The following is a 17,291-nucleotide window of genomic DNA, read 5'->3' on the forward strand; positions in this document are numbered from 1 at the left end:
TTAGAGCTATATGAAAATTCTGGGTTTCAGTATTTTTATATAAATAATAAAAGTGTGACAATTGTGTCCGATAGACAAATCTAGCTAAAGCACAGCTTTCTCTCAGCGAATACGTAAAGATCTTTTAAAAAACCTTTCAAAAGCTATTTTAACTGAACACATTCAAACCTACATACGGTCAATACCTACATGCAATGCTCCCTGAATGAAACTAGAATATAGGCAATTTGCTGACGGATGGCGGCCTCTTGTGGCCATGTGTCATCGTGACGACAGGGCACACTGTGGAGTAGAGTGTGCCCTGGCGCACTGAAGATGAGGGTACCTCCTGTGACGTATTGCATAGAAGGAGCAGATCCATAATTACTCTTATGACTGACACCTGTGTTTGTCTTACATCGTCGCCTCTGTCAAATAGGTATGTTCTCGTTTGTATTTGTACTCCTTGTTAGCAGTTGCCAATGTCTTTCTTGAATGTTCATCCATGGATTTAAATGTCCATGGTTAGAAAGGAAGGAACAGTGTCGTCTACGACACAGGTTGCGTGATGGACATCTGGGCGGAGCAGTTGACCAGGGCTTTCATCTCTTTTCTCTTCGGACTGGTGATTGGATACAGTATTTTGTACTGTAGTTTGTATAGTATTTCAGCCTTGCCTTCTTTAAATTGCAGTGGTTTAGGCCCCCGTTCCTTGTCCTTCCCAGAATGAGATGTTCTGGCGCCTGGCTACCAGTAATCTTCAGGCTCTTCTGTGTTCAAAGCAGGAAGCAGTGCATTGAGCCAAAGCAGACGGATAGCAAGAGCTTGATGTCCACTGGAGTCAATTTTCAAGCCAGTTTACTATACATCAGTGCAGTGTCCATAAATGTTTAATGTGCATTTGAAGAGTAGCTGTAGATCATGTTTGAATCCAAACTTAAAGTGATGCCGTCAAAAAAATCATCTGATGGGTTAAAGACAGCTTCACAGCCAAGTCTGGAAATGTGTCCTTGGATATAATTTTACTTGAACTTGAAATGTAACTGTGAACTTAGAATGTGTTTGATTATTGAGACTAAGCTGTGTGTGTGTGTGTGTGTGTGTGTGTGTGTGTGTGTGTGTGTGTGTGTGTGTGAGGGGGTGTTTATGTTACGTGTATGTGTTATGTTGCATAATTGTTTAACACACGCTTTAAAAATGGAGCCAGCTGAACAGGTGGTGTCCGTACCAGGGTTACTGGATTGCATTAATCTGGTTTCAATTGCATACATAATACATCCACAACATGTGTTTTGCAAAAAGTTTTTGGTTCATTCTTCCTATTTATCGCGCGCGCGCACACACACACACACACACACACCTATATTAAACTATATATATATCAATATTTTAATTCTACACGCTAACTTTTGAACTTTGACCCTTGCTCTCACAGCACAAATTTTGACAGTATGTACTTGAGTTATCTCTGAGGCGCACCGAGGCAGTTCTTCTTACAGGTCACGTGGTAAAGGCCAAGTAGAGCCGTGGACTCTGATTGGAGTTCTCTGTTGGAGTGGATTGAATGGACTTGGGGTTGCATTGATCCGTGATGGGAGAGGATGAAACTTAAGATTCATCACACACACATCTTGTCTTTCCTCTTTCAAAGTTGCTTCAAGAGTTGAGGCCACTGTTGAGGATGTCATGACGTGATGATGATTTCACAGGATATGTGTATTGCCCTATTGACAAGGTTGTTTAAGGAAAGGTTGGTTCCCAGTGGAAATATAATGGAAGCAGGACTGTGTTTGGAGACAACATGAAATAATACTGACTGTGTGAAATGATACTGACTGATTCTCCTCTTTAGAAGGGGGGGAATCCATGCTGGTACCCATGGTGACATAAGTTTCCCATTTCAAGGGCAGCGACTTCAACACATCGTTGACACCGAGAAATGAAACAAGAGAAGACATAGCTCAATACTACTATTCTATGGTGTTATGGCCTTATCCATAAACTAACCTTTTTTCAAGGATTATGTAAAACATGTAAAATTATGTAAAATTCAGATCCAACCCCCTTGACATATGAAAAAAAGCGTAATCAAAAAGTTAGAATCACTAAATGTTGAACACAAGTCTTACATGAGAAAGTGTCGATTTGGTGAAACACTGTATGGCTTAACAAAATGCATGTGCCTTGTCTCTCTCTTTTGAAATTGATTGTTAGCATTCACAACGACCAACCTTTAACAACACATTTGATGCTGACAAACTACTTCGGAAACGATTCATTCAAATCAACCCCTTTGGAAACGACTTGCACATTTTAAAATGAAAACACACGGGGTGAATCTCCCTCCCCGGTAACACATTAAAATCATCTCCTTCATTGGGCTTCCATAAGGACCTCTTACATAACGAGAGGGGAAAAAGAGAATCAAGCATATTGCTAGCAGCCAAACGACGCGTTAGTGCACGTTAAACAATATGTAAAACGGCACTGTTGAAAGGTACACCCCCGATCCATCCGTGTATAGCCCACAGCGACCGCAACATACCCAGAGGGTCCACAAGCTGGTGCACCAGGCCCCTCTTCTTTGCCTCGTCGGCCCTGATGTTCCTGCCTGTCAGCATCATGTCAAGCGCTCCAGGGAGGCCCACCTTTCACACACTAAAAGTGGTGTGTGTGTGTGTGTGTGTGTATGAGTGTGTGTGGGGTGTGGGAGGGAGTTGTCAGCTGATGTGGCCTTGAGCAAATAATACACAACAGCAACACAGCGTCCATGCATAACCAGTACAGCCTACAGTTGTAGCTGTGACTGTGGGTCTAAGGTATTTGCATAAACTACCACCGGTGGTATGAACTAAAAGTGTTGATACTGAAAAAAGGCTTTGGTATATTAGGAATAGGCATTGACAGTTTCATCCCCTATGCTCTTTCATTGTTGTAAACACACAAATGTACAGATAGGACGTTATTAGGTTTTTAATTAATGAAATGCCTACCAGCAGAGCAATATCTACAGTTTGCACACAGCATGTATGTTTATTTGAGTGTATGTGTGTGTGTGTGTGTGTGTGTGTGTGTGCGTGTGTGTGTGTGTGTGTGTGTGTGTGTATCAGAGAGTGGCCCCTGCTCTGGGCAGCAGTCCAAGCATGACCTCTGGATGTGCCCAGCACCGTCTGGTTGCTATTGGTGGCCACGCAGTACTGACACACTATAGCAAACTACACACACACATACACACACACACACACACACACACACACACACACACACACACACACACACACACACACACACACACACACACACACACACACACACACACACACACACACACACACACACACACACTCTCTCTCTAACAGTCTCCCTTCTGTGCATTGTCTACATACACATTAGACAATCCATGACTCAAATATATGCAAAAAGAAGAATGCATGTCATGTGCATGTACACACACACACACACACACACACACACACACACACACACACACACACACGCACACAGACGCGGGCGCAACACAGCGCAAGCTACACCCAAACACACACACACACACACACACACGCACGGTCGTACTGGACCTTGACATCACCTATTGGTTTTTGCACGATCCCTAGGGTTTATATTTGCGTACAAAATCAACCTGTATTTGGAACATTGTACAATTCTTTTCCTCATTGCCAAATCGCAAATCGTCCATACCCAAAGCTGTACAATAGAAACAAATACATTTATTAATGCTCAATGACCTCACATTTTACATAATATGAAGGTGAGGTGTCCAGTTGCCATCTTCGTACTAACCGAAAAACGCTTGTGTTATGAGTGTTATGTTCCTGTTGACTAAGAATAGTGGTGACAGGATCCACTGACCTTTAACCACCTAAATGCCAGCGGAGGAACCACATGCTGGCCCTTCCACCTGGTTTCAACGAACAGTGATTGTGTATGCTGGCCTGTTGGATAAAGGGTCTCTAATCGTATGGGGGTAGCTGGGGTGTCACAGACTGTTGTTGTTGTTGTTGTTGTTGTTGTTTTTGTTGCACTCTCGGTTGATGTCCTACTTGATGTCCGCGGCGGCGATGAAGCAGCCCGGCTTAGTAGTGATGAGCACTGCTGCACTCCTTGCTGCTCCATCCGACCACACCTCATGCATCACCTCCGACAGCTCCGCCCGCACCCCCCCCCCCCCCCCCACACACACACACACCAGCAGTAGTCACATCAAATCTGTCAGACTATTACAAACTAAGATAGACAGCTAGACAAAGAATGTCAATCAAAACCAAAAGGAGAAAAAGACACAAACTTAACTCTTGTTGCACTCACACTCTGCCGCCATCTGTCTGTCTGTCTGTCTGTCTCTCACACACACACACACACACACACACACACACACACACACACACACACACACACACACACACACACACACACACACACACACACACACACACACACACACACACACACACACACAGCAGCAACGATAACAACAGCAATGATGCATAGCTTGGCTGTCGGTTTGTTGAGCCTTACCACCGCCACATCCTCCTTGAGCTCATAGCTGACATGTGTTCCAGCTTGATGGAGTGAGACGGGGAAAGGGAAAACAGTTAGAGACTAATACACAAAGAAAAAAGTCAGGGCCAGTTGTGATGCATCGTTGGATGGCGGTTGCCAAGTATCCAACACGACTCCAAAAGTCTAGAGAGACATAACATCAAGCAAGAAAAGCAATAGAGATGGAAACTAAAACAGGGAGAGCAGGTAGGTGCCCTTGCCCCTTATCTTTGGCAGTTAAGGGGGAAATTAAAAGGGAAAGAATCATATGGTTAATTGGATAGCCTTGAGTTGGTTAGATATTTGGAACAAATATAGATTTGACACTTGACCTCATTTCTGTGGTCAACCATAAAGACCTGTGCCAGAATTAAGTGTGGATTGTGTGTTTAGTACTTCACATGGATGCATTTATAAAAACCCAATATACCTTCATTGTTATTGGTTGAAATGGACAATTATGGTAAGGATTTGGGACGGTCCGTCTAGTGCCCTCTTGTGGCAGACGTGTACAAAGGCCACTAGGTGAAAGTTCACATTGAATGAATCAATGAAGCAAAGTAGTCTAGACTGGACGGATTTGCTCCGATCAACTGTAAATGTAGATTACTCAAATAATTAAAAATACCTGTCAAAACAGAGTATTTGCTCGTTGGAAATATGGGAAGGATGCCTCCAGCAGAAATTCCTGCATTTAAAATGTATATATTACCATACAGACAGCATGGAAAATGACGCCGCGGACAAAATAAGTACCGACGGTTGGGGGCGCCAGAGTGTTGTAGGTCAAGAGCGGTGTAGGACCTCGAAAGTCTGCTATATTAGTCCTATTAAAAATGTTTGATACATCGCTATTATATTATCTTATATTATTTGAAGCCGTGCAAGATTAATGCATCTTTATTTTATTAAACGTCAATCGATTTTCTACAAAAGCCAACAGATGTATTATTCTGGTTATTTTGTGAAGGAGTCTAGGTAGGCATATTTTAGGTCAGCCAAATCCTCTGAAGGGGCCTTCGGCGTGCGGAAGGTTTTGTAGTCCATTGCTGAACCAGGCAGAGCCGGGAGTTTGACAGCGAGCAGTGCCGCTGGACTAGGACAACACAACAACGGTAAATAAATAAAAGTATTCTGAATCAATATATGATATAACATATACGAGCCTTTTTCCGGATCCTTGCTGGAGTTTACTCCACTAAGGGGAATTTATTGTGCTGTCCATTTAAGCTAATTAACAAGTTGGTAAGCTAATGCTAGTTAGCTTCCCAATGACAGATCTGAAGAATGAGCGCTCTCCTGCTAATTAAAAGTTTTCGGTGGTTTGTCATGACCACAACTATTCGTATTTAGCATAAAACTTAAGGCTGTCATTGAGAAGGGTTTTGGTGAGACCCTATCTCTGCGTTTTGCCCTTGTCATTCTCCAGGAGCTCAATCTGGGTGAAGGGTCACAGCTAGTGTATGGGGCTGGTGCGAGCTGGCTCCAGGTGACCTGTCATGATATAAAGCGTTTATATGATATACTTTTTATAGCTATAGAAGGATAACTGACTCAGGCAGTGGACTACGCATTATTGTCGAGATGCTCCTTCTTCCTGGCCTTTATTTTTACGTTTGTACATAGAGTGACTTCATTTTGGAAATGGACCACCACTAATAAAAATGTTATAATATTTTTTTGTTTAACCCCTCATTTTGTGTAACTGCTCATTAATGATTTGCATTTGTATAGAGCTTTTCAATACTACCAAACATTTACACAGTGAGTGTGTCTGTGTTTGTGTGCGGGGCGGATATGACAGCTCATCCACTACCACACCTAATTTAAATTGTTATCTTTAAATACTTTGCAGATTAAAGATGGCTTCGATGCTACGGAACTCGATGCGGTGCTCTCCAATCAGTCCTGCCTGGGCTGTGCAGTGTGGTGAGTCCTCTACCATCATCCCATATAACAAGAGTTAGGGTCATCAATATGATGCAGGTACCCTGTTTTCCCACAGTCTACATCTCTATGAGCAAGATGCCCAGCTCTATTTTGAAGGCAGTCGCTTTAAGATATTTTAAATTATTAGATGAAGATTTGTATTTATCCTAAAATGTTCAATTGAATGTATTCCTTGTATATGTTAGGCCATGTATGTATGTATGTATGTATGTATGTATGTATGTATGTATGTATGTATGTATGTATGTATGTATGTATGTATGTATGTGTGTATGTGTTTATGTATGTATGTATGTGTGTATGTGTTTATATATGTATTTTGTTGTTGTGTCCACAGCAACACGCTCACTGGGTACTACAGCTCAGCTCCAGGCTCAGGGTAAGTCCTCACATGTCAATCGTTTCTTCAGATAGACTGGCAGTCATGAAAAAAACAAAAACTTATGAACAACACATTTCTTTAAACTCTTTATAATTTGAGTGCAACACCAGGGTATTTCCTGCCTCAAAGGGAGGTGCCATCATTTGTGTAGCATATTTTATTAAAAAGATAAAGGTGCCCTGTTCAACATTAAAGACAACATAAAGGCAAGCGGACTCTGGCTATGTCCAGACCTGACGGATTTACAGCATCTTGTCAGAAACAATGATTATTACTTGCCATATTATAAGAAATCTGTTGATGTCTGAACTGTTTCACCTGACCTTATGATTCCCCTCCTCGCAAACTCGCTCTGTAAAGGAATCGCTGATTCTACAAGCCCTATCTGCAAAGCTGATAACATTACACTTGTTGTGGAGGGTCTTTAAAGGACTGTATTGGTTGGGTTCTTTGGTGATAGCAACGCTGCATGGAACAAATGGACCAAATAAGCATTCAAATTAAGGAAAAATTAAATTAGCAATGATTAAGCACACAGATAAGCCTCATAAACCGAATACAACTCATGCAGAAACACAAAATAACTGGGGTTTTCGAACTGGCTAAATACCGGACTGAAGGAGAGGGCTTGAGCTAGCGGACTAATTACTCTGTTGCTAGCAGACAAATATATTCTTATTCTGTAACACAACAAGTCAGATAGTATATAAACATGAAGGGTACATGGGGGTAGACTTGCAGGTATCATGGACGCACACAAGCAGAGGAAGTGTAGAGACATATTTGCTATACAAGCCTCACCTGTTTGTATGATAACTCTGAATTCTGAGAAAAATACTACTAGCCTCTTTCTTCACCCTTATTCTCAAACTAGCAATGGGTGACCCCAGACTGCTCTTCATGCAATTCTTTCATGAAAATTGCCCCTCTTGTATATCTGGGCAGCGCCTTTCCCGTCGATTGTGTGTGATTGCAGATACAAATAACAGGAACCCACAGAGTGCAGCGCTTGGTTGAAAAGAAAAGTGTTTCCCATGAAGATACCTGTCTGTTTGGTCGGGGGCATACAATTTGACAGAGGCCCCTTGTAACTCTCAATGCAGGAAAATTCCTGATGATGATTGATTCTGTATTACGAGATTTGATTATTGAACTTATATTTATTTCATGAATATGTATTAATAAACTCATAATCTAGGATGTAGTCCTAGTCATGGTGTCACAATGACAAGTTGCATTCAGGTTCAGGAGCTTCTGTGCACGTGCCTGATGCGGCAGATGGTTTGTTTCACAGAACCATCTGTGAAGTCGTCCTTGAAAACAGTTTTAAACTTGGGAGACACTTTCAAAATAGATCTGCATGGTGATTGGATGAACCGTATGTCTATCAACATACGTCACATGGCTCTTCATTGGAATCTGATTGCTCCAACTCTGAATGTCATCACAGTGCCACTGCCAGCCAAGGCGGTTGTCCGTGAACTGCTGTCCGTCACTACCATGCTGGCGGCCCCCTGTGTAACCTCATTCCTGTCCTCCCTCCAGTTCAGACCAAGAGCAAGAAGTCCCTGTCCCGGCCGGGGGTGAAGAACATCGTGTTGGTGGAAGGCGTCCGAACACCCTTCCTGCTCTCTGGAACCACGTATGTGTCCTCTCTGCTCCATGAGCCAGCAATCGGCTCCTCTGGTCTTCTACTAATGTTATTTAATACTAAAGAGATGCAAATATTGCTTACCTGGTATATCCCTCGTTGGGATATAACAGTATAACAGAAATGCAAAGTATGTAATAAGTTAATAACTGTATTGGAACACTTTTGGTGGTGAAATCAAGGTCACTTCAAATGCTCATTTTCTGATTGGCTTAATAATAATGTCTTTCAATCCACAAAAAACCAAGATGATTCATGAAGGTGAACATGTGTTTCTCGTTTACAGATACAGTGACATGATGCCCCATGATCTGGCCAGGGCATCACTGCAGTAAGTGTGTGTTAATCTAACTGCATGTTTCCCTTTGTCTTTTATATGTTTTATGTCTTTGATATATTTCATTTATAGTTATTTTTATTTTTTGAACGTGAATGATGAACTAAATTCTGAATGCATAAAAAAACTTTTTGTAATTTCTCTGGATCAGTCACATATTTAGTGTTGAAAGTGGTATCTAACCAAGGAGAAGGGTGTAGCCATGCTGCATCCAAACACCTGAATGCTGTGTTGGTCAACTGGGTTATTCTGACTTTGTCTAGGGGTCTGCTGAACAAGACGGCTCTGCCTAAAGACGCTGTTGACTACATCATCTATGGCACAGTCATTCAGGAGGTCAAGACCAGCAACATCGCAAGAGAGGTACGCACACTTATTCTACTGAGTAATATTGACACCAGACAATGTATTGTATTGCGGTTGCAGTGATGTTTTGTGTGTTTTCCGAGTCATTAAAGACACTGGTCCCTGAGAACTGAGACTGTAGCCAACGAGCCCCAACCTTTAGTAACATTCTCTCTCAGTCCCTCTATGATGTCTTAGTTCAGCATGTGTTCATGGAGGATTGATCCTAAAGGGGGACTGGTTGGATTGTTTGTTTAAATGTGTGTGTTGTCGTGCGTGTCAGGCGGCGCTGGGAGCGGGCTTCTCGGACAAGACCCCGTCCCACACCGTCACCATGGCCTGCATCTCCTCCAACCAGGCCATGACCACCGGTGGGTTCACGCCCCCGCTGCTATCACCACGGTGTCCTACAGGGCTCCTAATGACTCTCATAGAGGCCTGTTACCAAGCCTGTATCGACCCTCCTCTCACTCCTCCCGCTTTTCTCTGTCTCCCCGCGACTCCCCAGGCGTGGGTCTGATCGCGTCGGGCCAGTGTGACACCATTGTGGCTGGGGGCGTGGAGTTCATGTCGGACGTCCCCATCCGCCACAGTCGCAAGATGCGCAAGACCATGCTGTCCCTGAACAAGGCCAAGACGTTGGGCCAGAGGCTGAGCCTGATCGGGGGCATCCGCATGGCCCACCTCGCCCCAGAGGTACACGCACTCTGAGCCGGGGTCAGTAGGGCTGGAGGAAGGTTTGATAATCACCATGGTGAGGGGGCTCCGCTGCCATGCACGAGGTCTCACGAGTGTGTGTGTGTGGAGATGGCTGGTTTAACCCGTGCACACTGATTACTCAATGTATAACAGCTGTGCAGCCTCACCCAGCCCCAGGGTCCAATCAGAGTGAGCCAGGTGAGGCTGCTTAAACCAGCCATCATCAACACACACTTCTACAGCGACGGAGCAACCCAAAAGTTTTATCCAAAATACAAGTGATGACCATATTCAAAGATGATCAGATATTTACCCATAAGGATGTTCTCAGAGAAGAATATGATTTTCGCGGATTTGGCAAGAGCGACGAGAGCAGCAAAGGACCCCTTGGTTATTACAGTTTTTTGAACAGCGCAAGGCCGTGTGTGGGAATCAATGGCTGCTCCGCCAAGGGCAGACGGCTAAACACAATGTGGAATACCTGACCATGTCTCCTGAGGATAACACTACGACGCTACAGAAGTTAACAATCTACAAATTAACAATCTACTAATGTCTCGATTTTTTTTGAGTTTTTTATTAAAAGAGAAAATCTGAGCCCAAGCTGATTAAATTGAACCTAGTGCATCTCTGTTTTTATTTTCTTCCAAAATTGTGCTGACATTGAATGAAGGCCCAATGACAGTATAGATCTGGTATCGGCAGTGGCGTTGAGGATTGTTTAACCACAACCCTGGCTCTAACCATCACGTCCCCGTCCCCCCCTCTGCTCCCTGTAGCTTCCCGCGGTGGCAGAGTTCTCCACGGCGGAGACCATGGGCCACAGCGCCGACCGCCTGGCCGCCGCCTTCGGCGTGACGCGTCTGGAGCAGGACGAGTTCGCGCTGCGCTCCCACACCCTGGCCAAGAAGGCCCAGGACGCGGGCCTGCTGGAGGACGTCATCTCCTTCAAAGTGCCAGGTACACCCACCTGTGGCGCGGTTCATTATGTACACAACGATGATCTAAGACAAAAACCTGGATCTCCAAGGTAGAATAGGAAATACATAGAAATATTAACGGATATCCAACTGATGGGTGAAACGCTTTCTTTGCCCAAACTGCCATTCAATTCAAACACATTGTTCCGTCTTCGCTGCCGTCGCATCCCTATACATGACGGGTGTTTGAGACACAGCCCACCGTTACCGGCGCCAACCCTAACAGTCTGTCCCGCCCCCCCAGGCCGCGACATCGTGTCAAAGGACAACGGCATCCGACCCTCGTCCATGGAGCAGTTGGCCAAGCTGAAGGCGGCCTTCGTCAAGCCCCACGGCACGGTCACCGCCGCCAACTCCTCCTTCCTGGTACACTCACTCACTCACTCACTCACTCACTCACTCACTCACTCACTCACTCACTCACTCACTCACTCACTCACTCACTCACTCACTCACTCACTCACTCACTCACTCACTCACTCACTCACTCACTCACTCACTCACTCACTCACTCGCTCACTCAGCTTTTGCCCATGAACATATTTCACCTGAGTACGTCCATGTATATTAAAGACTACTTACCTCCCTCTCCTGAAGTCTTAAAGTAATCTTTTCCAGCAATATGGAAATCAATATTGCAAAACATGTCTTAGGTTAAGGGCTGAAAGTAAACGAGTAGCTTTGTGTTCAATTCCTCATACTCCCATCATTGTGTGTGTGCAGACTGACGGGGCATCGGCTGTGCTCATCATGTCTGAGGAGAAGGCCCTGGCCATGGGCTACAAGCCTAAAGCCTACCTCAGGTAACCACACCACGCCAGCACCTCTGGGCATCGGACACCCACTCGCTTGGATCCAAGTTCTTAAAGGATGCCTTCTATTTTCATTTTATTTTTTTAACAATGTAATTACAGAATAAACCGTGACATAGAGGCTCAAGATACAGGAATCCCATTACATAAGAATCATGTTAAATACTGTTTTGTCTCCACAGAGACTTTGTGTATGTGTCCCAGGACCCTAAGGACCAGCTCCTGTTGGGGTGAGTCCATCATCCTCGTTATGACTAATGAGGTTAAAGGGTTCTTTACAGTGCAACTAAATCTGTCAGCATTTCTATTCTCATGCATGTTACGCATCTTCATTACACAAGTACACTAAATGCACCACCCAGCCATCTCCCAGGTCAAAGGTCAACGATGTCATTGCTTTCTGTTTAATGTCCACTGTGACCCCTGCAGGCCAGCGTACGGTACCCCCAAAGTCCTGCAGCGTGCCGGCCTCACCATGGCCGACATTGACGTCTTTGAGTTCCACGAGGCCTTCGCAGTAAGTCAGCAGTCTGGTAGGGCTGCGCTCTCGGAGTCACCTGGTTAATTCACCGTTCAGAGATCCCCAAGTCGACGCATGCTTATACAAAGCATGCATTTCTCTTCAGAACAAACGTCGGTACTCGTGTGATGTTATGGTTGGATTTAGCCCATGGATGTATTGCGCCTGTTACTTGAACTTGCGGTAGAAACCACGGCGGTAATATCTGGAAGAAGGTTTTATGAATATTTTTCAAACCGTAAGGTATCGGCAAATGATTGATTTAATCTGGCGAATCAGAGTCGACTTGAACAGTTTATATTGGGTACAACCCTATAGTCCTATAGTGTTGCAGTCCAAGTGTGGATTTGCCTCAATCTGACAGTCTTCTAGATATTGTAAAGTGTGTGTGTGTTGGTGTGTGTGTGTGTGTGTGTGTGTGTGTGTGTGTGTGTATTTGCAGTATGCGTCAGTTCATAATTGAAGTGGTAGTATAGCATTGATTTTTGTTGGGCTGGAAGTCCCCTGTGTCCTGCGTTATTAATGGCCACTGGGTATTGTGTTGAGCGAAATCATATTTCTTGCCTTGTCTGGTAACTATGGTAATTCAGTGGCTGTGTGTGCGCTCTGCTCTCTCTCCTTGCTCAGGGCCAGATCATGGCTAACCTGAAAGCGATGGACTCGGACTGGTTCGCACAGACGTACATGGGCAGGACATCAAAGGTAAACGCTGAACACACAAATCACAAACAAAGCCCACTTTATGCCGTGTGACCGTAGCGACGCTCAAAGTAAGGTTAACAGGTTGGACGGTTGCCCCCAGGCAACGGTGCAGCCTGTTACCGCACAACAACCATTACACAACCATGTGGTCAGATTGGCCCTGGTAACGAGACTTAAAACAAGAGAATATTGTGCTCATATTGTGTTGATCCTCCTTTTGAAACTTGGCTCACTCTAAACACCCTGACGACCCTGATCCTGAAGAACAGCAGTGAGCCATGCGTAGAAGCAAAGGCCAAACATCATGCTCGCCCTGTTTTGGGTTTAATTTAGACTAGGTGGCCTAACGTATATCTATGGCTCTGTATGTCTTTCTTAGCCCTTTTGGGAAGCCTTTTGTGTGCTTTGCATAGAAGGGAATTGCAGCAATGTCTAGGGAATCAGTGTGAAACTTTGTCAGATTTATGAAAATATTTGTGATTTGGGCAAGGACACCGACCGACTGTGTCGGCGCAAATTCACTATGATATTGTTTTTCTCAGCCGCACTCACAAATTTATTTAACAGTACGAAGAGCAGGTATGAATAATGAGAATAGGAAGAAGGGCTTGGACTAAAGCAGATAATTGGAACACTGGACCACGTTCTACAAGGACTTTCCTCTGGCTCATTATCTCACCTCCCAAAATACCATATGCAGCGCCCCGCGCATAATTCCTCATCGATCGGCGAGTTCATGAATTTTGAATATGCCCTTGAAATTGTCACCAGGAGGACCCCTATTCCGTCGGCTGCTTTAATACAGCATGGGCCAGCTTTACAAAGTATACTTTCACATAGGATGGGCAGAGCGTCGTGTGTGTGTGTGTGTGTGTGTGTGTGTGTGTGTGTGTGTGTGTGTGTGTGTGTGTGTGTGTGTGTGTGTGTGTGTGTGTGTGTGTGTGTGTGTGTGTGTGTGTGTGTGTGTGTGTGTGTGTGTGTCACACCACCACTGGAGACATGTCTGACATTTTACTTCAGCGCCCAGCACAACAATAACGGACAGACCAAGTCCCACTCGGGCCGTTCCTCCTGGTGTGAGGCGTTACGTGTTAGGCCAAAGCCCACGCACGCCGTAACGTAGGACCAGGCTGCTGATGGCGGCCACAGCTCTGTGCCATCTGCGTGCCCTGATGGGAGAATTATACATTGACTGTTTATTTATTAATTCCATTCCTGCATGTCATTAATGCGAAAAGGGTGAGGCAATTTGCTCAAGGATGCCCTCAGTGTTGATTAATTATAGTCAAATTTAGGCTCGAAATGGGGGTTTGTTCATGGAGCCGTTGGTTACACTCTAAACATGACGGCTTGGCAAAATACTCTTGTGTTAGAGGATAGACTTGACGGTGAATGAGGAAGTGTCTACCTTCAGACGAATCTTTGAATTTCAACTTTAGAAGAGGTTTGTTTTTTTGCGCCCAAACATTGTGTTCATGTATCGTGGTTTATGTGTTAAACCACCTGGAGGCTGCAGGAGTAGTGTGTGGAGCGCAGCTCAACCCCGTGCTGATTGGTTGACCGTTCGCAGGTGGGCGCCCCGCCCATGGAGAAGTTCAACCTATGGGGCGGCTCCCTGTCCCTGGGCCACCCGTTCGGAGCCACCGGCTGCAGGCTGGTCACCACGGTAGCGCACCGTCTGCGCAAGGAGGGAGGCCAGTACGGGCTGGTGGCGGCGTGCGCTGCCGGAGGACAGGTGAGCAGGGACCACGCCGTCTGCCCTTCTACAGGAACCGTGCTGTGGGGTCAGGAGTCTGGGGACCTCAGCACAGACACACACACAGTCCTAATGGGCCATGTCTACAGCACACCTTGGTTTAGCCATAGAAAGGTGTTCCTTTGCTATAGAGGTAGAATAGGAGCAGACAAAACTTTACTTACAGGTAGGGATCGACCGATACGCCAATATCGATTTTCTTGAGCCGATACTTTCCTGAAGTTCTCGCGAGAGCACAATTTGAATTTGCTCAGCGAGTCACTCTGGGAATGAGCAATATGCTCGTGTATATTCTGGGCCTCCCCTGGCCCAGAACATTAATCAATCACATCGATGTATCAATATAGGCGGGCCAAAAGCGTTGCTGTTTTACCGACCGGATACGGAGTCTTATCTATTGGTTAGCTCCACTGGTCTGGATACGTCATCCCTTGTATTCTTCTGATTGGTTGTAGTGTTATCCAATGTGTGTTATCCAGTGATATTTTCAAATGCATGCTTGGTGACGCCCCTCGAGTTGGGCCATTTTCATTACTCGTTGCCAGACCCTACAGCTTTCTAGATGTGGGTCTGGATTTCCAGGCTAAGCCTCCCTCAATTTACATCTTAAAAATGACACAATGATGGTAACAAATGTTACAATGTCTCAATTTAAAAATAATAAAAAAAAACTAAATCATGCCGAAGAAAAAATAAATAAAAATCGTCCGATACCGGAAAAAGAATCGGTCGATACCGATACACGTAAAAAATGCAAATGTCAGCCGATTATATCGGCCTGCCGATATATCGGTCGATCACTACTTACAGGAACATACCCATTAAGCATGCACTGCTTGATTGCAGAAGTTCATCGGGCGGCAGTAGCTCAGGTGGTAAAGGAGGATGACTAGTTGGGTTGCCTTCTCCTCCTAGCTGGGTGTCGAGTTGTCCCCGCACAAGACACCTTACCCGAACTGACGCCTGACTACCGACAAGCAGGCTATTGCCCTGCTTGGTTGACAGCGCCGTAGGTGTGTTAACGTGTGGATGATAGGCAATAATTAAGTGCTTTGAGTGGCCACTGGTTAAGAAGGCGCTATATAAATGCAGACCATTTTCCATTCAACAAAGTCTTGATGAACGTTAAGGTCATCTCTTGCCTATTTTTAATCCAGTCATCTTAATGTTATGTTTACTGGCCTCTAATTCTGTGTTTTTTCTCTGTTGTCTTGTCCCGTTCCAGGGCCACGCCATGGTGATCGAGGCCTATCCCCAGTAAAGAACACAGAACATATCTGTAACCACCCGTGATCTCTCCGGCTCCTGACACGACTGATGCGTACCACATTACCATGCAAACAGCGGACTGTAAATACCAATATGCCTTTGACGAGGAGTGGGTTTGTGTGAGTGTGAGTGTGTGGGTATAGGTTTGGAGGTGGACACTCATGTGTGTATGTGTACTAGAGATTTTCGAGAATGTAACCTTGCCTAGCGTCCGTTAATTTATCGGCAAGGCTTTCCAGGTGATGTTGCCTTTTTCGTTCAGACTTAGAGGAATCTTGGGGCACAAGTCGCAGTGTAACAAACATAGCAGTATAATGATAGCCAGTGCCACTGGGCTAGCGTGTAGCCCCCTAAGCGCCAGCGTAGTGTATCCACCAGGAGAGGCCTCACACCCCACCAATAAAACAGGAAGGTCCACCAGAAGGCTTCTAATGATGTTTATACACGCTATAATATTTGTTTTTCTTACAAAACCGTTGGAAATTAAATGATCTGATGCTAATTGTCTCGTCTCGTTACTGCATTTTTTCTATTCCGAGGAAATCTATACATTGATTTTTATATCACTAACTGTGATGGGAAAGAAACGGATTGCATTGCATGGGCCTAGATTTCCCTCCTTCTGAATGCACCATACTGGTTTTGATTTCCAGTAATCTAAATTGGAGGAGAATGCTGTCTGCATTTGTCATCGGCAGACATTATAATGAGGATCTATAGAAATATCCAGATGGCTGTCGGCTGGGTTAGAAGAACCATGAATATGTAAAAATGTACTCGTAGATGCCTTATACAGTGTCTGCGTGTGTGTGTGTGTATACGCACACATACACGTAGACACGGCAGGCTGAGAGTCGGGAAGGTAGAACCTGTGGTGATAAGTTCCTTACGCTATGAGATAGATACATGCCAAAATATTGTCTCGTTCTTTAACCACACATAAGTCTGGTCGTGTGTGTGTGTGTGTGATGCGCTCATTAGGGAATAATTCAGCCAAACGAGTATGCATATATACCGTATACACACACACACACACACACACACACACACACACCTCAGGTTGAGGCTTGTTAACATTTCTTCAGTGCGAGACATCTCCGTTTATAAACGTATTTAAAGATTAAATTCTCCCAGTTCTACGCCTCTCGCCTTCCTCTGCCTGCGTGGCGGGCCTGGCACACGTGCAGCCGAGCGTTGGCGGCGGCGGCGGCGTTGGAGCTGATGAATGCGAGGCCGTCCTTCATGTCGCGCGGGCTGCAGGGAGCGGGAATAAAAAACCAATGTTTTACTGGCACGGCAAAACGGAGCTCAAATGTAAATAGCGTCGTGCGGGGAGAGCGGTTTTGTTT

The 17,291-nt window shown here is 45.0% G+C and overlaps 1 protein-coding gene across 1 annotated transcript; it reads left to right on the forward strand.

The window, feature by feature from the left end:
• The first annotated feature begins 4,568 nt into the window (after positions 1–4,568).
• On the forward strand, positions 4,569–16,444 carry hadhb (hydroxyacyl-CoA dehydrogenase trifunctional multienzyme complex subunit beta). The gene is made up of 17 exons (XM_030345572.1): positions 4,569–4,746; positions 5,510–5,654; positions 6,395–6,468; positions 6,827–6,868; positions 8,417–8,513; positions 8,809–8,853; positions 9,123–9,222; positions 9,488–9,575; positions 9,713–9,900; positions 10,683–10,863; positions 11,128–11,249; positions 11,607–11,686; positions 11,878–11,925; positions 12,125–12,212; positions 12,843–12,917; positions 14,488–14,652; positions 15,899–16,444. Exons 3-17 carry the CDS (start codon positions 6,402–6,404, stop codon positions 15,932–15,934), a joined length of 1,422 nt encoding a protein of 473 aa, XP_030201432.1. The 5' UTR covers positions 4,569–4,746; positions 5,510–5,654; positions 6,395–6,401; the 3' UTR covers positions 15,935–16,444.
• The last annotated feature ends 847 nt before the right edge of the window (positions 16,445–17,291 follow it).

Source organism: Gadus morhua, chromosome 21, assembly GCF_902167405.1.
Source record: "Gadus morhua chromosome 21, gadMor3.0, whole genome shotgun sequence".
Classification (NCBI taxonomy): domain Eukaryota; kingdom Metazoa; phylum Chordata; class Actinopteri; order Gadiformes; family Gadidae; genus Gadus; species Gadus morhua.